General features: G+C 36.6%; 3 protein-coding genes, 1 long non-coding RNA gene and 1 pseudogene across 9 annotated transcripts; 3 read left to right on the top strand and 2 right to left on the bottom strand.

Moving 5' to 3' along the window:
- The first annotated feature begins 4,860 nt into the window (after nt 1–4,860).
- On the top strand, nt 4,861–5,705 carry LOC120003210. The gene is made up of 3 exons (XR_005469310.1): nt 4,861–4,978; nt 5,101–5,166; nt 5,300–5,705. It is a non-coding gene; the product is annotated as an uncharacterized LOC120003210 (long non-coding RNA).
- Nucleotides 5,706–10,961: 5,256 nt separating this feature from the next.
- LOC120003406 (glutathione S-transferase zeta class-like) lies at nt 10,962–15,857 on the top strand. 4 transcript variants are annotated; one of them, XR_005469339.1, is made up of 11 exons: nt 10,963–11,162; nt 11,301–11,391; nt 11,486–11,542; nt 12,046–12,131; nt 12,246–12,317; nt 13,104–13,157; nt 13,287–13,362; nt 14,494–14,555; nt 15,052–15,111; nt 15,188–15,307; nt 15,541–15,857. XR_005469339.1 is itself a non-coding variant. In XM_038852381.1 (10 exons), exons 2-10 carry the CDS (start codon nt 11,310–11,312, stop codon nt 15,649–15,651), a joined length of 660 nt encoding a protein of 219 aa, XP_038708309.1. In that variant the 5' UTR covers nt 10,963–11,162; nt 11,264–11,309; the 3' UTR covers nt 15,652–15,857. The 4 variants fall into 4 exon arrangements, 3 of the variants coding, with proteins under 3 accessions (XP_038708310.1, XP_038708309.1, XP_038708307.1); XM_038852381.1 differs by lacking the exon at nt 15,188–15,307 and having other exon boundaries at nt 11,264–11,391; XM_038852379.1 differs by lacking the exon at nt 15,188–15,307 and having other exon boundaries at nt 10,967–11,162.
- Nucleotides 15,858–15,901: 44 nt separating this feature from the next.
- Nucleotides 15,902–16,857, bottom strand: LOC120003405 (annotated as a pseudogene).
- Nucleotides 16,858–19,928: 3,071 nt separating this feature from the next.
- On the top strand, nt 19,929–22,459 carry LOC120004348. Of its 3 annotated transcripts, none has more exons than XM_038853676.1 (4): nt 19,929–20,687; nt 21,138–21,876; nt 21,953–22,014; nt 22,192–22,459. In XM_038853676.1, the coding sequence occupies exons 1-4, from the start codon at nt 20,200–20,202 to the stop codon at nt 22,325–22,327; spliced, it is 1,425 nt and encodes a 474-aa protein (XP_038709604.1). In that variant the 5' UTR covers nt 19,929–20,199; the 3' UTR covers nt 22,328–22,459. The 3 variants fall into 3 exon arrangements, with proteins under 3 accessions (XP_038709604.1, XP_038709605.1, XP_038709603.1); XM_038853677.1 differs by having other exon boundaries at nt 22,133–22,218; XM_038853675.1 differs by having other exon boundaries at nt 19,931–20,687; nt 21,953–22,044.
- A 26-nt stretch (nt 22,460–22,485) lies between these two features.
- Nucleotides 22,486–25,855, bottom strand: LOC120004350 (glutathione S-transferase zeta class-like). Its single transcript, XM_038853678.1, has 10 exons — nt 25,730–25,855; nt 25,546–25,639; nt 25,387–25,443; nt 24,887–24,972; nt 24,696–24,767; nt 24,051–24,104; nt 23,892–23,967; nt 23,392–23,453; nt 23,047–23,106; nt 22,486–22,844 (listed from the first exon to the last, which is right to left on the bottom strand). The coding sequence occupies exons 2-10, from the start codon at nt 25,625–25,627 to the stop codon at nt 22,728–22,730; spliced, it is 666 nt and encodes a 221-aa protein (XP_038709606.1). The 5' UTR covers nt 25,628–25,639; nt 25,730–25,855; the 3' UTR covers nt 22,486–22,727.
- Nucleotides 25,856–26,310: the final 455 nt, after the last annotated feature.

Genomic DNA, 26,310 nt, shown 5'->3' with positions numbered 1-26,310 from the left:
AAGGGGGTGAATTGTGTCCCCAAATTCCCAACGGGAATCCCCTAGTCCAATTTAAACAAATAATCATCAAATATCACAAAGCACACATTGTAGTGATATCAAATATAGTGAATGACAATACAATCAAGTTACTAGACCAAAAGCAACATAGAATCACTATTTAATCAACAGTCACAATGAAATCAAATCGAACCCTAGAATCGGTTATACCCTTGTTCACCTAGCAATTCAACTCCAAATGGCACCAAATTTGATATGCAATATCACAATACCCTAATGCAAAATATATATAAAAATAAAGTCCAAGATCACACAATAAGCTAGGGTATCAACTCAGGCAGATTTGAGTCAAGTTAACAATTAAGCAATTAAATCACCCAAACATACAACCTAATGATCCAATGATCTCCACTAAGTAAGCAAACAACCTCACACACGTGCTCAAGACACAAGGGTAGAAAATGAGTTTTAATGCATGGTCCACAGTGACCAAAATAAAGATTTGAAAGCAAGTAAAAGAAAAAACAATCGACACAAACGATTTTAGAGTGGTTCGGAGACCTTCTCTTACATTCACTACCTAGGTTCACCAACCTAGAACTTTTCCAACTCCAGCAAAGTGTGATTTGAAGAGTTCCAAAAGACTGATGAAACCTGGAAACCAAATAGGACCCTGGCCTAACTTACGTGAGACACAAGGAAATTTGAGAATAAATTCTCGGGGTTTTTTATTAATATTATTGATACCTTTCATACTGTAGGCAACTCAACTTATATAATTATTACAAAACCAACTTCTACTATAACTAGGAAAGCAATAAAGACTAGACCCTATTAACCGACTAGACCCTATTAACCAATTAGAACAGAATAAGTGCTCATTTTTTAGCACTATAAAAGACGAAGAGAAAGAAACAGCTAGGGCTGTTACGGTAGCGGTAAATTATCCATTGATATACCGTTACCGACACTTTGGTTACCGAAAATCACGGAATACTGGTATACCATGACTAATACTTCTGTATGGTAAATTTATCGTTGAATTCGATACCGGTAATGGTAAGCAAAGTTCAAAATCGATAAATTTCCCGATGACCGACATATATTAAATATATATTAATATTATTTTTAGTTTTAGTTTTGTTTAATTTATGACCATTAGATTCATCCACTATAATCTACACCACTGATTAATTATTAGGGTTATCCTCACACCTCACTCTCTCAATCTCTACCACTAGGGTCTCTCCACTCTCATATGAGGCGCAACTCACCTCCAATTCCAAATAACTCTTAGGCTAACATCTGCGAGTTCCTCACTATTGCTTCCTCACATCGACGAGTTCGTCACCACTCTGCCTCCGTCGATCTAGGTCAGTTCTCCTTTCTTCGGTGCTACCTTTTTCTTTCCAAGGGATGGGGTTGGGGTGTATAATAACCTTTTTTTTGAGGATGCCCGGGAACAACTCCTAGGTCAATTAAGGATCAAATGTTGGAACCTCATGGGTAAGGATAAGGTAATGGAATTGATAGAGAAATTCATAAACCTAGGTGGGATAGGAGAATTGATAAAGGGAATAGAGATGATGATAGAGATCATACTGAGAAAGAGAAAAATTCCGTACGGGTACAACTTTTGTTTTATCCTCTTCCCCTAGATTTCCTTTTGAGGTGTTCGTTGGGGGGTTTTGATCTTTTAATTGCTTTATGTAGAGTCTGCAAGCAATTGCCGATTGAAGAATCTCTCTGCAAGTGTCCAACTCTTGGGTAATAGATTTTTATTGGCTTTTCTTATCATTGTAAGAGATGCACTGAATTCATAAACTTAATTTACATAAGTTTTTATCTGTGCATTATTTTTAAAATTTGTTGTCTTTGTTTCCTAGAGAAATAGTCGTATGACATGAATTAATGAGTCGTTATGATATGCTAAACTCTTGATGATTTTTGGGCATATTTTTTTCAACAGAAATCAGAGTTGATGAGGAACAATTAAGGGGATTATAAGAATCGATAAATTTATCAATTACCGATTAACCGTTACCGATCGATCGGTATACCGACACTTTTGATAACGGTAATGGTAGCATTTTTTAGTTACTGAAGGGGATCGGTATGGTAACGGGATTCAGAGTTTGGTAACGGTAACCGTACCAATAACAACCCTAGAAACAGCATACTACCTCGCATCAAACACAGACTCAACGTCTTCAATCCTTTAGTTACTTTCTTAGACATGACTCCGACCACTTATCTTTTTATTTAGCGTGGCTCTGTGCTAACTAGTACTTAGATTTACATTTCCAAAAGCCCTCACGGCTATATTTTAGTTTAAGCTTATAAAGCACGCCTACATCCCAGGATGTATCCCTTTTCAATGAAGATCCTGATGTATTCCAGTAATGCTTTGTTTTTCATTTTATTCCAATAGGAGCTATTTTCATTCCGATGATTAGTCTTCCGTTTTTTCTGCTTTTTTCTAGATTGACACTCCAAGCATTTTAAGTCATTTTCCCAGAAGGAAAATCTCGAGCCAGCAGCTTGTGTTCTCTAATTGCGCACAGTCTGTTTGGTACAGAGTCGAATTTAAATTTGGTGCAAAATCCTACAAAGCATCTTATCAAATCCTTTAGGTTGATAGCAAGTCCTGGCACACCTGCAAATCCAAAATCCATATCCACAAAACTTTTGTTCCCAATAGCTAGAATTGTGAGGTCTCCTGTCTGGAGCAGAAGATAAAAAACAGATATGTACATATATAGCATAAGGACAAGTATATATTGTATAATATGTTAAAACATTTGCATAATTACAGTTAATACCGTATTAGTAGTGTATGGTTTAGGTGAAAATAGACCCACTCTCTCTTTAATGCGCGTGTCGGCACTGCAGCCTTTGATCGACCGGACCGAATTGCCCCTTCATGTGAACAGATTTGGCAAAATACAATCCTTTGAGCTGCTGCCTTTACAGTCCAGGCAAAAATCATTATCAAATAAATCCAAATATCATGTTGATTTACTCAAAATGCAATGATTTAGGAGAACAAATTTATTCAATGCCAATTTAGCTCGTGTACTATTCCGGCCAAGCTTTCGGCTCAACTTATCATGTTGTCTGGTGATAATTTTTTGTGCACATTGACATGACAGATCAAATTCAAAATTTAGACTCATATCGAATATAGGACAAGCTGATATGGTGTAATTCGTTATAAAAAAAAAGTTGGAATGACTTGTGAATGTGTTTTAGGTGGTCCTAAGTTGAACAGAAATATATTTAATTAAATAAATTTTCATTTTTATACTATTACTTTTCTTGTAAATAAATTAAATTATGAGTTTCAATCCTCGACCCTTTGGGGATTAAAATCAAAACGTTTTGATTTTATGGAAAAACTAGGTCTTACCCCGCGCTTTGCGCGGCATTTACTTAATTATACGGTTTATATCAATCAATTTGTATTCATGTACATTATATAACTCAAAATTCTAAGTTAATTTTACCTAAATAACTTAGGATTTTGAGTTTTTTAATCCAATAATAAATTAATTTAATATTATATTTTTTGTTTTGTTGTTTATAAACCGAAGATGAAGAGGACATTATGTCCATAAAAAGATGTCACATCACAAAGAGTTAGAAATAACAATTGAGATTGAAAAAAAATTTTGAATTGAAATGGCTCGGAAAGTTATATGCATAATGACGTTTACTACATCAAATACTCTATTAGCAATCCGAATTTTGGTTACCTATTAACGAAAAAACCACAAGGACACACATCTACTTTCTGAAAATAATGAATTATAATAAAACAACATTACCATTAAGCAATCCGAAAATTGGGAAAAAAATCCGATGGTTATTATTAAGATTAACATGAAATAAGATTCAACGAAAATGTTTAAACAACATACCCTATTGCCAATTCATAAAGAACATAAATATTGTTTCCTCACATGAGAACATCCCCTCATATGTGCTTTTTCCACCAAAACCTACAAAGGAAATATAAAATCTAATTAATCATAAGGAAATGCAAATCCCAAGTTGCTGAAATATGAACCAAAACAAACTTAATCTTTATAATTTACAATGAAATTCAACAACTCATTTTAAAAATGATTTAAAAAAATTGATATCATATTGATTGTACATATAGATAGACATCAAGTGATAAACAGCTCTAACCATGACGTCGTGCCATATATAGCTCGAAAATAGTCTCTACATAGCCTCTACAGCTTTCAATCAATCTCAAGTAGATATGTCTTTCAATCTGCGTGAAGAAAATTGCAAGCACATTGTTCATAAATCTAGAAATAAAGGGGAGGATGTGAAGACATATCACCACTTGCAACATTAAAATGCAACAATGAGTCAATAATTTCAACTTTAAAATTGCTAGTTAAGGAGCTGATGTGGCTGCACCAAAAGCATTCTCTTATTCAGTAATCATATTATGTATATGATTTAGGTGTTCAATTGGTTTTTGTGAAATTTAACGGAAGATTAAGAAAGATAATTGATTAATTTAAGATAGAAAATATAAAAGTATAATAAATATCTTATTTCAAATAAAATTAATTATAAAAATGTTTATAAGAATTTCAAATGAAAGATAAAAATGAATATTTTAATCATTTAAATAATTAAAATATTTTTTTAAAAAAATAAAAGACACCGGCATAAATGCATAATGACAAAATGGGGATGGGGGGAGCTGGAATACATTTACGGTAGAATTCCTGAAATCTTTTAAATCCCCACCATTTATGTCATCCAATGGTCATAATAATTGCCACATCATCATATTATGGGCCCCACACTCCTTGTCTCTCCCCCTCTCTCACTCTTGTCTTTCTGTGCTCTACTTGCTCCTCTCCCTCGCTGAGATGCAGAGCTAGCTAAGCGCAACAATGTTATAACTGAATACCACAACCCCCATAAATCCTCGCCTTCAAGGACGAGAAAGGTAAGAAATTCCTTGTCTTTATCACATTTTAGCTTCTAAAGTTGATTCCTTGTTTGACTGCAAGTGTAATGTAGAAGTAGAACTCTCTCTCTTGATTTCATTATTATGGTTGTATCGATTAGGGATACGAGAGATCTGGATGTTATGGAGCTGTTCTGGTACTTGATGGAGTGATTGTCAAGTCTGTGGTTAGTAATTGTTTATGTTTATACATTGTTGTTGAAATGGGGGTTTTGAGTTTCTCTTTCAATTATCTCAAATGGGTTGAAGTTTGAATCTTTAGTTTTTCTGAGATTTCAAGTTCTGCAATAGGAATACCAGGAGTGATACTGGGCTCGAATCATCAAGAAATATATTTTTTTGAGCCGCCGATGCCGAGGATTTGACGATTGGTAAGAAGTCGATGAGGAGAAGTATGAGAAGAAGAGAGGCAAAACCTGCAGATGGGTTCGGTGGTCTTCTTCTTTGATGGGAATTAGTATGGGTTTGTTGAGGACCTTGAGGTCAATGTATCGAAAACTATGGTGAATAGCTCCCCCTTCTTCAAAGTTCTGCATGCTCTTTGTGATGGCTTTCTCTAGTTCTATGAGAGAGAAATTTAAAAAAGTTGAGTAAAATAAAGGGGTTTGATTGGTGCAAGTAGCTGTCATGTGGCAATTAATATGACCATTGGATGATATAAATGGATGAGATTAAAAAGATTTCAGGAATTCCACCTTAAACATATTCCAGCCCCCCAATCCCGACAAAATGTGGTTTTCACATGGGACCATCCTAAGGAGAAAGTTGAAAAATAAAGATTTTTTCCTCTCTGTGTCTTGTCAGTTGCCACTCTCAATCATCTCTACTTGTTTGTCAAATCAATACATATATGTTTGCGTATATTTAGTAAAAAAGTATGGGTATTTAACAATTACCAATTATAATCTCATCCTCAAATGATTGAATTTTATTTTTTTAATATTATTTTATATATAATTTGATATTTAATTTTTTCGATTTATGTGTGATTTGATATTTTATTTTTATTCCAAAAATTAGTTAAATTAGTTTTGCTATCCTCTAATTGATTTTCATATCCTATCAATTAATTAAAATAAACTTATTATATCACATCAATACATATTAATGGAGACATTTGGGGGTTGGGATTATCAATTCGAGGGGATGAGATTAGTGTCTCTTAACAATAAATCAATTTTTTAATAAATTGGTGAGTCATGATATGACGAAAAATCGCCTGCTTTATTAATGAGATTTTCTAAATACACCCATCCTATTTACTATATAAACTCACCATATTCTTTCCTACCTATCTCTGCCCGTACTAAGGTAGTCAATCATGGAGACAAACACATGACTCGATAATGACAAGACAGTGGATTATGAGAGAAAGACTAAGAGAGAGAATTATTGGGACTCGACACACACTCTTTACTATTCTTCTTCCTTAAAGCACGTGGCATATAACTTTCAACCACCCTATAGACGAACTTTCACAGGATCCATGTTCCATTGCATGCGTTACCTATATATACATATACATATAGGAAAATGACGAAAAAAATATACTAAAACCAACTTTTTTATTACTATTAATTATTTCACTTAAACAAATAATTGAGTTAGATTCACAATTATAATATTTAATTGTTAGATTCACTGTTATAACGTGTGTATATATATATATATGCAAAGAGAGATAATGTTTGTCCACGGGACTTGTATACAAAGATTGTAAGAAAGTTAATATAATCTGATTGAATTTCCGATTTTTCCCTTTTTATACGAGATAAAATTAAATAACAAAAAAGTTTTGAATATTTAAAACAAATTTATTCAAATATATTAACACATTACATTTCTAATCTTCCAACACAATGGTTTCAGAATGAAACCTAGGACGCATATACTGCATGTACGCATGAATTCGCTCCTCATACGGGGTAGCCCATGCAGTTGCACAATCATGTTTGAAGTGAACCCATTGAGGCATGATGGGAGCCATCGAGTAACCCTCTGTCAATGCAACCTGCAACCTGAACGTAGTGATTATTATTTACGTACCCGATAGTGATAGCAACATGTTGATACGACGGTGGTGGAGTAGATCGAAGTGGAAAATATGTGAAGCTCTGTGCAGCACTTAAAACGTGTAATATCACATTGAACTTTGAAGCAATCAAGAGACCCATGTCAGGCATAGTTATCAAATGCTCAATCGGTGCTCCTCTATCTAATGCAAAGAAGCTCAGTGAGTTGTAAACAAGAGTCTACTAGTCATCACTACCAAATATTACAACATACTGTGTCCTGAATATGTGCAACTCTTCTATTAAGTTATACCTGATAGTTGCCCATGCATCATCGTGAAGACCAAGACAGACAGCTATTGCCCGAAAGCCGCAATTTCCATCAGGTTTTACGTCTTGTACATGCATAATGTAAGGATGAAGTATAGGTGGAAACTGACGAACATAGGCATGTACAGAGTAGTTGTAAGTAGAGGAGCAACTGTGTATCGCTGGTTCCTGAAACTGGAAAATATCTGACTCAACAAACTCAAATGTAGCTGTATTAGCACGAGTGGATATGTCTTCCCTACTCTTCAAGTCAGGGCCTCCAAACGAATAATTGTGTCTGCTTGGTTCCCGAGAATAAGAGGAATCATACTCAACGAACACTAATGCAGACGGATTAGCACGAGTATTTGATGTAACTTTTTTCTTCGAGGAGGGGCGTCCACGAGTGTTCGTCTTAACAACAGGTTCACGAATTAAAGTTGTTGATGGTGTGATTATCTCCCTCAACTTCCTTAAAAGACTGAATTTGCCATGCCTTGTTTGCTGCTTAAACTGCTTTGTTAACACTTGCAGATCGACGACACAATCGATGTCATCGTCTTGAAGAGACACACACGGTGATAAGTCAAGTTTCCTCCAAAAATTATCTATGGAATTAATTGGTATAGGCCGACTATCGTTCAAATATTGCTTGCTCGTGCGCACATGGTAGTCCATAGCTCGTACGAATTTGACATTCGCATTTGTAGGAAACTTCTCCGGCATTCTTAGATCTCTCAAATTCCTTCAAAATCATATGCAATGCGTGGATTGAAAAGAAACCACATAATTCCTGGAAGTGCGGTATATTGAATCGATGTTGGACGATAGTTTTGCTCTGCTCAATACTCGCTTTGATAGCTATGTCTTGTGATTGGATGACGTGATGAATAAATGACAGTGATGTCACCAAATCTGATTGTGATGACTCCAAGTATCGTTTCAACTTGGCATGCTGGCTCTCGACTCTATTAGTTGTTTGGTTTCCAAAATGCATATATTTGTCGGTCCATGCGGATACAAACATCTCCTTATACGGTGTAAACCATACATTATTAAGATAATTAATAATACTTGGAAAGTTTTGAAACACTACCTCAAGGTCCTCCAAATTGCACACATACGCATTCTCTGTTTCGGATTCTAGCAACTTAGTCCACATTTTATAGAATGCATTCCAAGTTTCGTTGTCTGTTATTGATGACCTGCATTTGCTCAAAATACTCCTATAGATGTGCCATCTACAAAGTAATTTCTTAGCATCAGGAAATACCTGGGTAGATGCATTCATTAAGGCCAACTCTCTGTCGGTGACAATAACTCATGGACCAGTGCATCCATCCATTGTTGACTGCAGACACCTTAAAGCCCAAGTATAATTGAACACTTTTTCTGAGTGCAGGAACATGAATGCTATGCAAGGAGAGGCATCCTGTACTTGTTTGTTTTATATGTTGCATCCATCAATAACACATGCGGGAATGCACGCCATCGATTTAATGATCCTCCTGGATGTGCGAAGAATAAATCTTCAAGTTCATTGGTTACAGCATTTGTTCGACTCTCGAAAATGTATCCTTCATGTTGTAGGAATGTGATGAGTATCCCACATCGAAAAAATAGGGCTACCAACTCTAGTTTATAAGGATCCAAGGCACCCTCACCTAGTAAGCCGGTTTTCCGGGTTGTAGTTCTACCTTGGGCCTTATGGGCCGGGGTGGGTATTCATCAGAATGACATGACAACTTGCATATGGGTTTTACTGGCTTTCTCTGAGGTTTGAAATTTCTGGCATGCATTATATACAGTCTTAATGGTAGACACGTTGTCCGGATTCTGCTTCTTCAACGATGTCAAAATATCTCATGGCTTCACATTTTTCGTAGACAGATGTACCATCAACTGGGTTTCGCTTTCAGAGAGCCGACCGGGGTATGGATGTCCCTTCATATATGTTGCAGGGGCATGATTATGTGTTCCACATACCACCTTTACCATCCAGTCATCACCTGTTCGCATTTTCACCCCTTTCAATCTGAAAGGACAACCAATTTTTTTTTGTGCCTGTAACCTTTGTGGAGGTTTTCTTACTTCTGTACATGCCACCACAATCACATTGGAACAACGGTCTATGACTCTTCCCGATTAGACTAGTCTCTGACCTATTAATGACAATGATATATCCTAAACTACGTCTGGTATTTTTAATCCAATCAATAAGAGATTGACGCGAATTGAATACCTAAAAAAGTATTAATTATGTTAGAAATTAACAATTTTTACAAATTGACATAATAAAACATATATTAATTGAGTTAAATATCATACCATGTATGTGGAAAATTCGTCCACATTTTCGTCAATATTTTCGTCCAAATTTTCGTCTTCTTGTTTTATTTCATGCCCAAGAATATCATCCTGAGAACAATAGCCATTCACTTGAGCATCTGCAATCAATGAAAAAATTTCCTAATACAATTAAAAAGTTGTATATTTATCTGATCACTTGAACCACTTGACAATCGCAGATCATTGGCCCAAATCCTCAATTGATCCAAATTCATATCTTCTGCTGGTATGTATATTTCCAAGAACAACCATGTATATGTATATATAGATTAATGGTGTTAACCTTGAGGTTGTTGATGGAACTAAAGAATTACAACTTTACAGAGAATATATTCTCTGCAAATAAAGAGTTACACCTTTTTACAGAGAATATATTATCTGCAACTAAAGAGTTACACCCTTTTACAGAGAATATATTCTCTTCACATATATATCACAAGACAAGACAAGACATGAGTATGCATAGATTTTTATAAAATTCAATAATAAATTCAAAACAAGGCCCAAAGGCTTAAATATGTTTTGGAAACCCTAATCCAACTAAATTAAAACAGAATTAAAATAAAACATATGAAAAAGTAAACTTTGAGCTTTGACTGCAAATATGAGGCCTTAAACGAACTCGGATGGCCAAAATCCATCAAACGTCTACGCCAAAAGGCATAGTGTATGATTTTTTGTCATCGTTCCGCTTCCGACAAGGTATGGTTAGCCCGAAACGGAGCTCGTCAACAATTACTAAAATACCGGCTACGTCTTTTTTTAATGACGATTATGTTCTTTTTGTATTTTAAACTTCTTCCTCTCTAATTTTATGCAGAGCCGACTAATACGACTTAGAGAACGTAATTTAATGAGTGAATGTAAACAAACCCTAATGATGTTCGAATTAATACTCATCAATTATTATTTTGCGACTCATTAATTAGTCATTAAATTGATCACAATTTTTCCAAAATTTTTGAAAATGTGTGACTCTTACGTATCTATCATAGGTGCTAGAGTGACTCTAAATGAGGGCCCCACACTTTATGCATTGTACGCACACATAATATATACACACTGTCACACGTATATAGTATATACACTGATACACATGGGCTAAATGAGGGCCCCACACTTTATGCATTGTACACACATATAATATATACACTTTCACATGTATATAGTATATACACTGATACACATAAACATTGATTTGACCCACTAAAAAGTTTTGTTGAGACTTGATGTTTGTTTAATCATAAGTGTTAGAGTGAGTTTGTTATGGTGGGTTTCTTTAACAATACCCTATATTATTAATAATTGCTAGCAATAAACCACTTGTACGGTTGGCTCACCGTTTTCCCGGGTCGTCGGCAGTCTGGTTCGCTCCTGAAAACTATACAGGCAGCTGCTGTAAATTTGTCAGAACCAGATTAGTCGTAGCCTTCACAAGAAGTGTAGAAAACTAGAAACGGAATTGCTTTTCTGATTCTGAACGACCTCTGGTGGTATGTTCCGGTGTTTTCTTCATCTCTCTGTACATGTATATATTGAATTACCGTCGATATATATGTATGGATGCTCCATAAATACACTCTTTCTTTGTTAGGGCACTATTTTCACTTCCCTTGTACTGATTAATTAAGGTGGACGCCATGTCAACGAGTAAGCTGAAATTGTATTCATATTGGTGGAGCTCCTGCTCATGTCGGGTGCGAATTGGTCTCAACTTGAAAGGTTCTTCCTTTCTTCGATTTTCGTATCATTTTTGTTATTTTGGTTCATGGGTCTTTTGAAGTATTGCTCATCTATGTTTTGATGGATTCTTAAGGACTCGGCTATGATTACATTGCTGTCAACATGCGCAATGGAGAGCATTACAGTGATGGTGAGACACAACCCCACCCGTTTCCTTGTTTATTTTTTTTTCCCGGAATCAACAAGAGTTTCTAATGAACATGAATACTCTTTTTGGGGATTATCATTTTGATATTCAAATCCTTGTTCATTTTATTCTGCTCTATATGGTAATAGATTGCCCAGTTACTGGAAAACTGTATGGAATCTTTTTTGTGTCCTTCATGAAGTAGGGACATGATGGAATGCTCAGAATTTGTGCAAACATTTGGGCAAACAACTCTGCAACGCATCTGAATTTGTTTTAAAACTATGTTCTCGAAGGCTTTCGCTATATTACATGTCACAGTAGTTTGTTCCTGCCTATTTTTTTTAAAGTCCAGTAGCTGGTTCCTTACCAAATATGCCATGGGACTTTAGAACTGAATAAAAATGGATTTTCTGGGTCAAGCATCATTTTTTTTTTGGTCTCAGGCAGATTTTCTTGTCGAAATGAAGGACTTCTGTGTTTTCAAGTTTCTTTCTTTTTTGTAGAGTTTAAAAAGCTCAATCCTATTAGCTATGTACCCGTACTGGTTGATGGTGACATTGTGGTTTCCGACTCATTTGCCATTCTAATGGTGAGTCATGTGCTATCATTATATTTCGTCTTCTTTAGCTTGTGTAAGGCATGGAATTTGCTGTGGTTTCTGGATTTCTCTAAATCATTTCTTGGTGTTTATTATCATACACAGTATTTGGAAGAAAACTATCCTCAACACTCATTGTTGCCTAGAGATCCAAAGAAAAGAGCTATCAATTACCAGGTGAATTGCAAAAATGATGGGGACTTTAATTCAAGAATTGGTGTGCTTATGGTGTTGTTGTACATTTGTCGCTGATTCTAGTTTGTTGGAACTCATTCTTGAATTGTAGAACTTCACATGAGAAAGAGTTTACCAGTATATGTTCCTTAATGCAGTTGTGAACAATTATAGTAGGGTCTGACGGAAGGCTGACCTACGTGTACTATATGCAGCCATGTGCTTTTTTTTAATCCAATTATTGGCTAGATTTTATTATCATACTAAGTCTGAAAAGCATGCTCTTGGGCTCTGAATGTCATACCAATCACTTGTTCTGAATGAAGACTGTCCTAATCCTCATACTTCAATAGTAATATTATCTAGACATATGAGATTATGATCTTTCAGTTGGAGGATCCGAAAAAATTCATTGAGGTGATAATTCCTTGTAAGGAGAAAAAGGCAAGTGAAAATATTCTTATAGTTTATTTTCACTGAAAACTATGCCAGCATATATAGCTGTTACTTTTACAGGGTTGCAGCATGCAGATAATGCTAACTGCTAAGCAATGTTATTGAACTTCTCCCTACATTGTGGCAGCAATATGTTTCAAGATCCTCCACAGTTGATATACAGTTATTTGACAATCTGATTAAAAGAAACATAATTAAGATTTTGTAAAATTGTTGCATGCTTCCTCATCTTTAACTTTTTCTTCCTAAGATGTACGAGCTGCCACATCTTTGAAGGTTTCTTCTTTACTTTGCACTCTTAAATTGATTTTCCATTTGTCAACTTATTTTCAGGCAGTAAATATTGTTTCCTCAAGCATACAGCCTTTTCAGAATTCGGGGAACCGGGTAAGTGCCTGGAATGGGTAGGCTTGTATATGTGTCATTGATCTTGAAAAAAGAGGCTTTTAGTTTCTACTTCATAATATTATGTGTCATTGTTTCTTAGTTTTATTGTTTGCTATTTTCTATCTACAGAAGTTCATAGAGGGAAAAATAAGTTCAGAAGTGCAAAATAACTGGGTCAAGAATCATATTGAGAGAGGCTTTACTGGTAGGTTCTAACAATTCATGATTGAGCATAGCTACCTCATACCCATCTCCTCTTTCAATCTTGTTACAATACGTAAAAGGTGTGAAACGTTCCAAACCAATAAGTTAACTTATTGGGTTGAATGACAAAGTAACTAATCTTAACATGATATCGGAGCAAAAGGTCTTGGGTTCAAACCTTAACTTCCGCAATTTAAATCCTCTTTATTATTGTCCCAAGTGTGGGCCTTTGTGTGTTTGTTGTTGCCCTAGTGTTGGGCCTTGTTTGTTGTGCACATGTTGAGCCGTCAGATTTGTCTAGTCCACACGCGAGGGAGAGTGTTACAATACATAAAATGTATGAAACGCCCCAAACCAACAAGTTAACTTATTGGGTTGAATGACAAAGTAACTAATCTTAACAAATCACAAGGAAAAGGAAAAAAGCAAAAGAAAAGCGGAAATGTTGAAATGTTTATTTATTATTGAAATATGAGTTACCCTTCAAAATTAGATGCTGCTGTGGGCATGAAAGAACAATTTATAGCGATAGTTTCATTGCGTTGAAGTTTGGCCTTTTTGTTTAACGAGACAAAACCACTCAAGTTTCATAAAGCATTCATGGATTGGTTTTTCTACTACTCATAACAAGATCTATTCTATTGCAACGTAGCCCTGTAAGAAGAAAAATAAATGAAATTCAGATAAGACACAGGAGGGATGTCTTACACTAGTTAGCTAAAACCGTTGAGTTTTAACTTTATTTGATTGTTCAAAAGATGAACAGGACTACAAATTTCAATATTAGTACAGGTTTTGCTCAATTTAACTAATATCAACCCACTAAATAAATACTAGTGCCCCTTTAATGATTAGATTTTTTAAGTTCTTTTATGTTGGCTATATACTGATGATTTGGTCATGAACTCATGATATCAATATTTGTACTATCACATCCTATATTTCGGTGATGAGTTGTCTAAATATGATAATCAAGCCTATGGTATGTCTAAATACAAATCTCTTGCAGGTATCCAATGAATCATAGTCTTTCCTTAACAAACTGAACCAAATATAAAGTGATATGCTCTGCTTTCTCCTGTTTCCATCATGGATTTTTGGATTTGATTTGGTTACTGCTTACATGTTTTAGCACTAGAGAAGCTGCTAAAAGACTATGCTGGAAAATATGCTACTGGAGATGAAGCTCACTTGGTACGTTTTACCAATTTTCTATTTATATGCTCTAATTTCTTCTGCATTATATACAGTGTTGTGTGCAGGAAACTCCTAGAGGCTGTACCCCTGATCCGTGTTTAGATTGAATATGTATCTCTATTTGTGCAATTATTCACCTGTAAATTAGTTGAGACTTGAGACCAAAGTTAATCTCAGTTATTTTCTGATTTTTTTGTCACTATGTTTTACATTAACCAAACAACATATTGCTTTCAAGGAAGAATCATTATATTGATTTCTGTGAACTCGTTTTATTTGTCAATGCCTCAATGGTGACTTTTGGAAGATTACATTATATTGATTCCATCCTATCCAGCAAAAAGCTTATTCTGGTATCTGCAATATTACTCGCACTTTTGGAGCTGCATGCGCCTGCTGAAGCCTAACTTCTGGAATATCTGAGAGATAAAAGCTTTCTGAGTACTAGTTTATTTAATAAGCCTATTTTCTAAGTAGTTATGAATCATCGCAGGCAGATTTGTTTTTAGCGCCACAAATTGATGCGGCGATCGAGAGGTTTAATCTTGACATGGTAATACTCATTCTATGAATCTATATAGCAGTTATATTGGCATGAAACTTATATGTTCTTTATGTTTTTGGTTTAGCTAAATTTTTCGTAGGTCCTTTTTTAGAGCCTTGTGTGGAAATGAGAAAAAAACTTACGAAGAAGATAGGCGTAGTTCCATCATTAATTACCATGGAACATGATGGCTAATATCCTTCCAGTATGTTGGTTTTGCCCCTCTTTTTGCATGTATTCCTCCCCTTGCCCCTTTCCCTTTGACTTTGACTGCCTCTCTTAGACACACACTTGGAGATATACTATCTTAAATGCAAATCGCAAGTACTTGAGAAATCCCCCTATATAGAATAATTCACCAACTTTCCGCCCCATTTTCTTGTCATTTCTTTCTTTGTATCTTTGATCAACTTTCTATTTCTTTGATGCCTTATGCAGACCCAGTTCCCACTCCTACTCAGGCTACATGAGGTATACAGTGAGCACCCAGCATTTCAAGATGCTATGCCAGAGAAGCAGCCAGATGCGCCTTCTTCAAGAACTACTTGAATGAATGGTCTTATTAGGTATTTGAATTGATTGCAGAATCCAAACCAGTTATTTCCCGATATATGTTATGGTGCTTGAAATAAAAAGTTTATTTTTACCATCATTCTGGAATGTTGGTTTACCCTGAACATGATAGCTAATTTTCTCAGTATGTTGGTTTTGTACCGCTTGTAGCATATCTACCCCGGCCACCCATCCTGTCTCTTTGTCTGTATCTCTTACAAACAAACAGCGACAATCACTTTATATGTCAACTGTTAAACAGCTTGATTCTTTGAATTCTGTTTTCACAATGCTTCACATGAGGAACTAAGGCACCGGCATCAACTTTGATCTTTGCTTTGCATTCAGACACTGGTGGGTCATGAAAACAAGGTTCCATCGAAACCCCCTTGTGTCAAGGTGGATCAGGTGTGTTTTGATCCTCTGGTTTGTACAGAATCCATGGCTTCAAGGCTCCAAGTCCTTGAGCTACATATCCAAAAGTAGACCAAGAACTTGTGATCAACACATCACTCAAGCTAAGCAGATACATCTCAGCCCATGCCTTCATATTGTGCATCTTGTTCCCAAATATTTGTTTCACTTCATGGCTTGGCTGGTACACACTAATCACCTCTCCAGTCTCAGCTGATTCCTCCAAATACATGTTCCTTATGCTCTCGTAGTACTCCGGATATAGCGATGTTATCAGTAGATTCAGTACAGCCTTCGACGTCTGGTTTTCAAGCTTGGAAGGTGCAACATCTTGTTTCTCTGTGTCTGGGAGCAGTTTCTCTCTTAGTGCACAACCCAGAATTTGGTCCTTAACACTTTGAAACGGACTGGTTTTGGCGTTGAACACTCTTACTTGGATACCAATCTTCTCGTTCGCCTTTGCTAAGTAGGCATTGTAGAACCTTGTGATCTTCCCCCAAACTTGATTTGAAGGATGAAAAAGGCATCGACCCAAATGATGGAAAACTGTTTCTTTATCCGGAAACAATTTGTTCAGTTCCTGCTCAAAGGTGGCATCATGAAGAGTGATGGGATGAAGTAATTATCCGACAATGTGATCAACCAGGCGACTCTGTCAAGAAAGGCTTGATTTTGATCACAGAAGAATAGCATGTCATGACTAGACGAACATAAATGAATGCTGGTACCGGCGACTCTGGTGCGACACATTTCTCTACACAAATTTTGTCTCTTTTCCATGTCTCAAACGATCAAATACCTTCAAGTGACTAGATTTGATTTCACACATCCAATGGATACATTACTTTCCTTTTGACAAAAAGCCAAACCCTAACTGTTTATTCTCCAAGCTTTGGCCTAAACATACAAGCTTCATCCTCTCAAGTTGTTCTTCATCTTCAAGCTTCAATTCTTCCAATCACTGATCTATCTTTGATTCTTAAGAGCATATAAGCCCAAACTATATTGCCAATCTTGAGTTGTTCTTCATTCTTCACATCTTATTCACTCAAGAACTCATATTTTTCAAACCCTTTGTCCGAAAGTCACAGTTAGTTCCTCTCAAGTTTGTTTTTCAATTTTCAAACAAAAATTCTTCCCATCCTTCATCACATAGTTGATTCTTGAGAGTAAACAAGCCAAAGCCAAGCTATACATTTCACCCTCTTGAGCCATTTTCATTTCCACCATCCTTAATGCAAGAGCTATTTCTTTGGCCATCAAATCTATTCATGTGAAATTCTGAGACTTTCTTCTTCATTATATTTCATCATTCAAGCCTTATTCCACATAATCCTCACAAGTTGCTACCACACTTCAAGTTCTACAAACCCAGCAACATAATATCTCAAATATGAGTTTGTGCGTTTCATTTCCTTTCAGTTTTCCTAGAGCCTATTTCGAGCCCAAACACTTCCATATCTAGCTACCTAAAGATCTACCTTGAACCTAAACACTATCCTTTTACCCGGCTACCTTAGAGCCACTCAAAATGGAGGGGAGTTTCGGAGTGCTAAAACCTAGTATATGGTTGGGTGAGCTATATGTGGTGAGCTCGAAATCATATTGGTTGTAAAGTTTTGGTTTTTTTCTTGTAAAAATACCAAGCTTCTCGGTTAGTTTTAAAACCAAGTGTGAGGAGTTGCACTTGACTCATTTAAACAAGTATAGTGGAAATTCTCAAGTGGGACTTGGGGAGTGGATGTAGGCTTAGGTTAAGTGGAACTACTATAAGAGTGTGTTTGGATTGAGGGATTTGGGGGGAAGGGAAGAGAAGGGAAAGGGAAAGAAGAGAAGGGAAGAGAATGGAAGGGGAAATATATTTCCCTCTCTTATGTTTGGATAGATAAAAAAAGAAAGGAAAGAAAAGTAGTTTAATTTACTAGTTTATCCTTATTTTTTATGTTTAAGTGTTATGTCCAAGGGTAAAATAGGTTTTAACTTATAAGTAACTTAATTAGTAATCTCTTCCCTCCAAATGACTCCATTTTGGGAGGAAAGAATTTTGACAAAAATTTAAAGAAATCTTCCTCCCAAATCCCCTCAAATCCCTCCCCTCAATTTTTTTGTAAACTATCCAAACAAGAGAATTGGAAGGAAACTCCCTTTCCCTTCTCTTCCCCCCCTCCAAATCCCTCAATCCAAACACACTCTAAATCTTTTGTCAGTTTTTATTATTTTGCGATCTCAATTAGCATATCATATTTGCAGCACATCCATTGAAATTGTTCATCTAGGTTGCTAGAATCAAGTTTGTTCGTATTTTGTCGAATATGGTGTTACATTAGGTATACTTGGGTTTGATGTATTTGTAGTCATATTTATTAAAGAGTTAGTCAACTATGATTTTCTTAGTGCTTACAACTTGTTTTGTGATTTACAGATATAATGGATTGTATTTCTTAATCTTTGATTGTATGGTTGATTTAAATACATAATTGTAATATTGAGCTACTCTCTATTACATTCTAAGTTATCTTTATTCAATTGATTGATTTGGAATCATTTTCTCTACTTGGATTACATAGTGTGCGCTCGGGTAATTTGATGCATTTGGGACATTCGGCTAGCTTAATACTTCTACATTCCTTGATTGAGTCATAATATTCGTATTGTTGTGACTTATATGTTTCAAAACAATATTTTTTTTTTCTTATGTATATTAACCATTCAACTCAACTGCTTGGCATGCAAAGCTTCAACAAGGGATGCAAGGCATAAATTTTGTATCTTTTCGAATGGAAAGGAATAGGAAAGAAGATAGGAGAGAAACGGATGGAAAGAGGGATTTAGATTTAGATTTAGATTTTACGTCATAATACCCATTAGATGAAACAGAAGATCAAGATCACACACGCTAAGCCATGCCTAAGGGGCATGAAGGCCACCACAACGGATGGAAAATTACCTAAATCCCAAACCCCCTTGGTGAGAATAGAACCCTGAACCTCAAGGTCCTGGGCAGATAACCAGACCAACCAGGCTATCTCCCATTCTCACAAATTAGATTGTTGGTAGTGCTACACATCTGTAAAGATTTTGTCCATAACCTTACATAACACATGTGACACGATGACATGTAAACAAAATCATGTGTTATTTTTCTTACAAAAATACACCTATTTATTCAAAATAAATGGTCAAATTATTCTCTCACATAGTGCTTAGTGCTGACATCTATATACAAAATTTTTTCTAACAAGATCCACTGTCCATATATTTTACCTGATAGTTCTTAATTATATTGGAGGTGTCGGTTCCCTCCAAAGGTGGTCGGATTGTTCGGATCGGACGACTTTCCTCATTGTGGTGGCGGACTTCCGAGCATGATTTTGGCACCTATGGTGGACGAAACTAGGGGTGGTAAAAATTCGATTCCGGGCTGGACAAGAGCACGTGCTTATGAAGTATTTATATGTCCGGACCATAATCCGGATTATATTTCAGATGTACTTAATTGACCAAATCCAAATTGGTTTAAATCCAGACAATTAAATCGGACAATAATCTAATTTGTATTAGGGTTCGGACAAGTAAATCGGACAAGATTTCTCTATATGGGCCCTAGCCCTATTTTAAACTAAACGAAAATTTTGTGTTTGAATCTAGATTTTGGACATATAACTTTGTCCAAACTTGATTTAATCCGGATTGGACAAATTCGATCATCCGGACTGGACAGAGTTTTGCCACCATTAGACGAAACTTGTCGAGTTTTGTTCCTCATCTCTTTGTGATTCTTTTGGGACCAGTCCCGTTATGAATGATGGACAGATGACAAATATGTCACGTGATTCATGGTGAGCTCGGGTGCGAAGAGAGATGAGAGAAAAAGAGAGATTATTTATGTCATAGTAAAAGATAACGAAGAGAGAAAAAAATTTCTTTTTTTAAATTAATACTTACATAGATTATTTATGATTATTATTACTAACAAAAAATTTGTGGAGAAAAGATGAGAATCTTTTAATCTCGCCATCAGATTGAAGCCATTGTTGCAATTTTAGAATTTTTAGGAATTCTAGGTCTGCACAATTCCAGCCCCCATCCCGTGTTTGAGACTCTGAGGAGGATTGAGTGAGAGAGAAAATAATGCTAAGCAGGAGTGGGGAAGAAGGTGAATGGGTGTTGTTAGAGCTGCCGCTGGCGGCGGAATTCGATCTGGAGAAGACGGTGTGCAGTCATGGCCTGTTCATGATGCCACCCAACCACTGGGACCCTCTCTCCAAGACCTTCTCCCGCCCTTTGCGCTTCTCACTCTATGATGACGACGAAGATGATGATGATTCCTCGGTCATGGTTCGCATCTCCCACCCCATTGACAGCCCTCACTCGCTCCATGTCCGCGTTCGAATCGCTGGCTCTCTTTCCCCCAAACAGCAGCAAACCATCATGGCTCAGGTGGCCAGGATGCTGCGGTTGTCCGATGTGGACGAGACAGCCGCGAGAGAGTTTCGAAGCAAGGTGAAGACAGTTTCATCGACGGAAACAGACTGTTTAAAGAGATTTGGTGGCCGAATTTTCAGGTCTCCAACCTTGTTCGAGGACATGGTCAAATGCATTCTCCTCTGCAACTGCCAGTAATATTGCTTCTGCCATTTCATATATGATCAATAAGCGTTCACCTTTCGTGCTCTTAACGTGTATGACATAATGCCCCAATGAACTTTTCTATAGTGTCGTCAATTACTTATCTTTGATAATGATGATCTTAGTTTGTCAGAACAGGGAAAAAAAGAAATAAAAAACTGAACCCATGTGATGTTTAATCCATTTTTACACAATCCATTGTCTGCTTTTGTTAATCATTAGTCCATCTATATATTACTTACATGTATTTCTTATGTTTCCTATGATTAATGTAAGCAAGACCATTTTTTTCTCCATTAAGAGTTGAGCCTTATCCTTTGGTGTCCTGGGAAATTAGTTAATTTATTACAATTTAAAATTTCAACTAGCAGACTATGTTAAGATTAAATATAGGGAAGAAAAGTTATACTTATATGTGGTTAGTTAATTTTGTTTTGCAGGTGGCCAAGGACTTTGAGCATGGCTAGAGCTTTATGCAAGCTTCAGTTAGAACTGCAGAATCGTTCATTCAGTGTATCTGTCAATGGAGCTGCAAATGCAAAGTCCAGGAGACCAGAAACCAGGGATGAACATTTCATTCCAAAGACGCCTGCAGCAAAAGAGTTGAAGAGAAAGTATGGGGGGTCCAAAGTTTCTATTAATTTAACAAGCAAGTATGTGGAGACTAAAGCAGACTTGGAAGCCGATACACATTTGAGCATGGAACATGGCCAAATGACAATAGAAGATACGATTTTGAGCCCGACTCTCAGTCCAAGCAGTAGAGAAGGAAATTCATTTAAAGAATGCAACATCTGTGACACTTCAAGTAAGTTAAATAGCCTTGATTTGTATTTGGGACAACGTTGTAGTTGTGGCAATGAAGAAGGTATAGGAAACTTTCCAAGTGCAAGAGAACTAGCGAGCCTAGATGAGAGCTTTCTAGCTGAGCGCTGCAACCTTGGCTATAGAGCAGGTCGTGTCTTGAACCTTGCACGGGGTATTTTTGATGGTAGAATTAAATTAAAACAACTTGAAGAAGTTGGCGGAAGAGCCAACTTATCAGCCTACGATAAGTTAGCAGAACAGCTAAGAGAAATAGATGGATTTGGTCCTTTTACGTGCGCTAATGTGCTGATGTGTTTGGGCTATTACCATGTAATTCCAACTGATTCTGAAACTGTGAGGCATCTAAAGCAGGTATAGTCTTCCGTCTCCATAATCATTTTAAGGTTTTGTGGACATTGCTTTATATGTTTGGTTGTTGTAAATGTAGGTGCATTCAAGAAAATCCACTATTCAAACAGTTCAAAAGGATGTTGAAGCAATCTATGGAAAGTATGCTCCATTTCAGTTCTTGGCATACTGGTACATCGTTAGAGAGCTTTGTTTTTCTATATTGCTAGACAACTTTGATGTTCTTCCATTTTTTTTCCCTCTCTTTTTGCATCACTAGGTTAGAATTTGTTGCATGCAATGGTTTTCTCATTTGGTGCTGGTGCTTCATGTGATCAGGGCTGAAGTGTGGCACTTCTACGAGCAATGGTTTGGTAAGCCAAGCAAAATGCTTTGCTCTGATTATAAGCTTATAACTGCTAGTAATATGAAGATAAAAAAGAGAGTCAAGACAAACAGAACCAAGACATCATGAAGTGGCATCCTGCCTTTGTTCTGCTATTGTAAGTTATCTATGTTTGAATTCTCTTATTCCTTTTGAAGGTTGTAGATTGTGACCGCATCATTTCCTGAATCCCCATTGGTAAGTTATCTATGTTTGAATTCTCATTTTCCTTTTGATTGCTCGGCTTATAAAATGTTCATAGGATGGCACACCACCCTCACCCTTTATTGCAATCCAGTTTTATATTGTAGCTCCATACAGAAACTCACATTCATACAATAGTCAATAGAATAGATACAATAAAAGAAACAAGGAGATTTTAGCATCATGGTAAGAACAAGCCTTTTATTTCCAGCACCGAGCGTAGACTGTCAAGATGACGGGCTCGGATTCTGCAATGTAACCAAATGTGGCTACTCAGAGCATCCATTTATGTAGCAGTAGTGATTGAAGGAGGAGAGTCTGGCTGCTTCTCTGGCATAGCATCTTGAAATGCTGGGTGATCACTGTATGCCTCATGTAACCTTAGTAGGAGTGGGAACTCAGCCTGCATAGAGGCTTTAACGAATTAGAAACTTCAGCTACAAATTCCATGCCAAATAGATGGTTGATCGGTCATTGGCGGTATTTTCGATCGGTCCTCAGTAACATGTATTTGAGAAAAACCGACTAAACAATTGGTTCAGTTTGGCACGATTATTTTGGACGGCCGCCGTTACATGCATTCATAGAAAGGTAAAGGGTATTACCAAGCCAAGATTAAAATTCTTGAGCGCTGCATAAATCTGGGGCGCTAAAAATAAATCTGCCTGCAATGATTCGTTAACTCATCAGAAAATAGGCGTATTAATAAACTAGTACTGCAAGTAATATTTGCAGACATAAGACATCAAGCACAATATCATGTATTCTTCCAAAAGTTACCTTTGCAAAATAAAGAGTTCCAGAAGACATTTTGCTTGGTTAATGGAAAACATTTTGACATATAAATATTCAAAACAAATAACATATTCAGTCTTGACTCATTACAGGTGAATAATTAATTGTATATACTGCATAAGAACTTGGAGATAAAAAAAATTGAGAAAACATACCAAGTAAGCTTCATCTCCAGTGGCATACCTTCCAGCATAGTTTTTTAGAAGCTTCTCTAATGCTAAAACAAGTAAGCAGTAACCAAATCAAGCCACAAAAAACTCCATGATGGAAACAGAAGAATGCAGAGTATAAAATGTAACAACCCCTATTTTTCAGTATAATTAATTCAAATTTATACTTGGTATCTATTGCTATGGCAAGACTACAATTCAGTGGATACCTGCAAATGATTTGCATTTAGACATATCATATTCTTGATTCTCATATTTAGACAACATGTACGGGTATGCCCCGATAGCCTAACGGCTACGGAGATGGGTAAAGAAGTCTCCACCCAAAACCATTAATAATATTGAAACAAGGGGTCAATCAGATTTTGATAATAAAATTTTTCAACAGTGTAAGTTCTCTTTTGCATCTCTCTTTTTCTTTTGTCATTGTGAGTCCAACAGAGGAGAATAGGCATGAGGGAAGGAGGGGAGTTGTTAGAACCTACCAGTAAAACCTCTCTCAAGATGATACTTGACCCAGTTATGTGTCTCATCTGGACCTATTTTTTCATGTATGTACTTCTGTACATAGAAAGGGAACAAACAATAACACTCAGATTCATCAAATGATAGATATAAAAAGCATAGCCATTCAAGACACCTACCAGGGTTCCCATATTCTGAAAAGGTTGCATGCTCGAGGAAAGAATACTTGCAGCCTGGAAATAAGTTGATAGTCGAATATCATTAATAGCAAAAAGTGAAAAACAAGCCTTCATAGATATTCAGAGCCCAAGACCCATGCTTCCCACACTTGGGAGTATTATTGACATTTATTTCATTAGCTTGAATTTAAACAATGTGATCAGGGGAAAAAAAAAACACATGGTCTTGTATAGTACACCTAGGAATCTATATATACTGGTAATGTAACAGTCCGCTCCTCTCTCGCTTTGTCTTCCCATGCCCAACACTAGTTCATACTAGTTTGAGCTTAAGAAAAGCATTTGTCACTAATTAGGAAGTTTGTCATATTATTTATTGTACTTCACATCTTCCTCTAGGCGATGTGTGATAAGATACTTAACCCGTTCGCCACTCGATAGCTTGCCTAACACCACCAAACTTACATTGCATAGATTTGTGGCCCTGACCACTCGAGTCGGGTATTATATATACATGCTCTACAAAATAAAAGAATGGGTACCAACAAACCAGAAGCAGTATGCCAGTATCAAATCAGCCAACGACACCATAAGCACACCAGTTTTTCAATGAAAGTTCCAATCGTTTATTCACTTGCAATTCACCTGGTAATTGATAGCTCTTTTCTGTGGATCATTAGGCAACAATGAGTGTTGAGGATATTTCTCTTCCAAATACTGTATAAGATAATAAACACCAAGAAATGTTTTAGAGATGTCCAGAAACCATGGCAAATTCCATGCCTTACACAAGCTAAAGGAGAAGATTTATATTATAGTGAGAGCAAACGACTCACCATCAGAATGGCAAATGAGTCGGAAACCACAAATTCACCATCAACCAGCACCGGTAGATAGCCTATAGGATTGAGCTTTGTAAACTCTGCGTAACAGAAACAAATTAGAAAACTCAGATGTCATTCATTTGGTCAAGAAGAAAATGTAATTGACACCAGAAAAAAGGACCCCAAAAACCCATTTTTATTCAGTTCCATGGCGTAATTTGTAAGCAACCAACAACTGGGTTATCAAAAATAAAAAGGAACCAACTACTGTAACATGCTCTTGAGCAAAAGGTTTCCAAAATATTCCATAAACGTGCACGAGGGGCTCTCGCAGCCGGCCGGAGGGGCGGGCGGGCGGGATCCCGAGTTCTTACACAATTTCCCAATAACTGTGCAAATTACTAATTTACTATCTAAGTGATAATGCCCAAAAAGAGTAATCATCTTCATTAAGAACTATTGTTGATTCCTGACAAAAAAAAACAATGAAAGGAGGAGGGGTTGTGTCTCACCATCACTGAACTGCTCTCCCTTGACCAAGTTGATAGGAATATAATCATAGCTGAGGCCTTTAGAAGCCATCAAAAGATATATATGAGCTAGCAATAATTCAAGAAACTCATCACCCAAATAACAAAGATGATACGAAAATTGAAGAAAAGAAGAATAACCTTTCAAGTTGAGACCAATTCGCACCCGAAATGAGCAAGTGCTTATCCAATTTGAATACAGTTTCAGGTTACTCGTTGACATGGCGTCCACCTCCTATTAATGGGTACAAGTGAGGTGAGAATAGAGCGCTGACAAAGAAAAAGTGTATAAAGACAAGGAAATGAAGAGGAGACGGGAACATACCACCAAAGCAGAGCTTGATCAGATTATGAACAGCAATGCCGCCTGCACTTTGTCTTCTACTTTTCTTGTTACAGCCGGCTCCCTATATTACCAATCTTGTTCATTAATTTAACGAAAATGACAAAAGAGCCCACGTCTGTCTCTAGTTGTCCAAGGCAGCCCAAGTCTAGATGGCATATCTATGTCTTATGTGAACAAATTTTGAATTTTGAAAATTTCATATAAATACTCACTCTCTCCCGCTCCCCTTTACAGATCCAGGGGACGTTCGGTACATCGGGTACCAGACTACTGTCTTGTATAAAATGTAGGCTATTGGATTGGCTTATAGTAAATCCAACGGTTCGCTTTTTTCCCCTAATTTGTTTCAGTTGTCCTCTTTCTTCACGCATTCCTCTCAAAATTATTCTCTCTTAGACACAAATAAGAGATTGAGAATCAGAGCATAGATTTTAAACTTGGACTGGCCCACCGGTCGGACTGTGAAACCCACGAACCGGCGGCCTCCGTGGTTTTTTACTGAAAAAGACCGTTTGTGCCTTAACCCATGTCAAACCGCGGGTTAACCCGGCAACCCTTGA

Source organism: Tripterygium wilfordii, chromosome 8 (genome assembly GCF_013401445.1).
Source record: "Tripterygium wilfordii isolate XIE 37 chromosome 8, ASM1340144v1, whole genome shotgun sequence".
Classification (NCBI taxonomy): domain Eukaryota; kingdom Viridiplantae; phylum Streptophyta; class Magnoliopsida; order Celastrales; family Celastraceae; genus Tripterygium; species Tripterygium wilfordii.
Note: the sequence above shows the minus strand (reverse complement) of the source record. Positions and strands in the feature narration are given on the sequence as shown.

Bases quoted from the DNA above. Each gene is read 5' to 3' on its own strand.
- LOC120003406 (XM_038852381.1), top strand. From the start codon at position 11,310: ATGTCAACGAGTAAGCTGAAATTGTATTCATATTGGTGGAGCTCCTGC. The intron at 11,392-11,485 runs GTTCTTCCTTTC...TGGATTCTTAAG, and splicing joins AATTGGTCTCAACTTGAAAG to GACTCGGCTATGATTACATT. The intron at 15,112-15,540 runs GTAATACTCATT...TGCCTTATGCAG, and splicing joins AGAGGTTTAATCTTGACATG to ACCCAGTTCCCACTCCTACT.
- LOC120004348 (XM_038853675.1), top strand. From the start codon at position 20,200: ATGCTAAGCAGGAGTGGGGAAGAAGGTGAATGGGTGTTGTTAGAGCTG. The intron at 20,688-21,137 runs GTAATATTGCTT...TTTGTTTTGCAG, and splicing joins ATTCTCCTCTGCAACTGCCA to GTGGCCAAGGACTTTGAGCA. The intron at 21,877-21,952 runs GTATAGTCTTCC...TTGTAAATGTAG, and splicing joins CTGTGAGGCATCTAAAGCAG to GTGCATTCAAGAAAATCCAC.
- LOC120004350 (XM_038853678.1), bottom strand. From the start codon at position 25,627: ATGTCAACGAGTAACCTGAAACTGTATTCAAATTGGATAAGCACTTGC. The intron at 23,968-24,050 runs GTAGGTGTCTTG...TTCTATGTACAG, and splicing joins TTCAGAATATGGGAACCCTG to AAGTACATACATGAAAAAAT. The intron at 22,845-23,046 runs GTAATACCCTTT...GCCTCTATGCAG, and splicing joins AGAATTTTAATCTTGGCTTG to GCTGAGTTCCCACTCCTACT.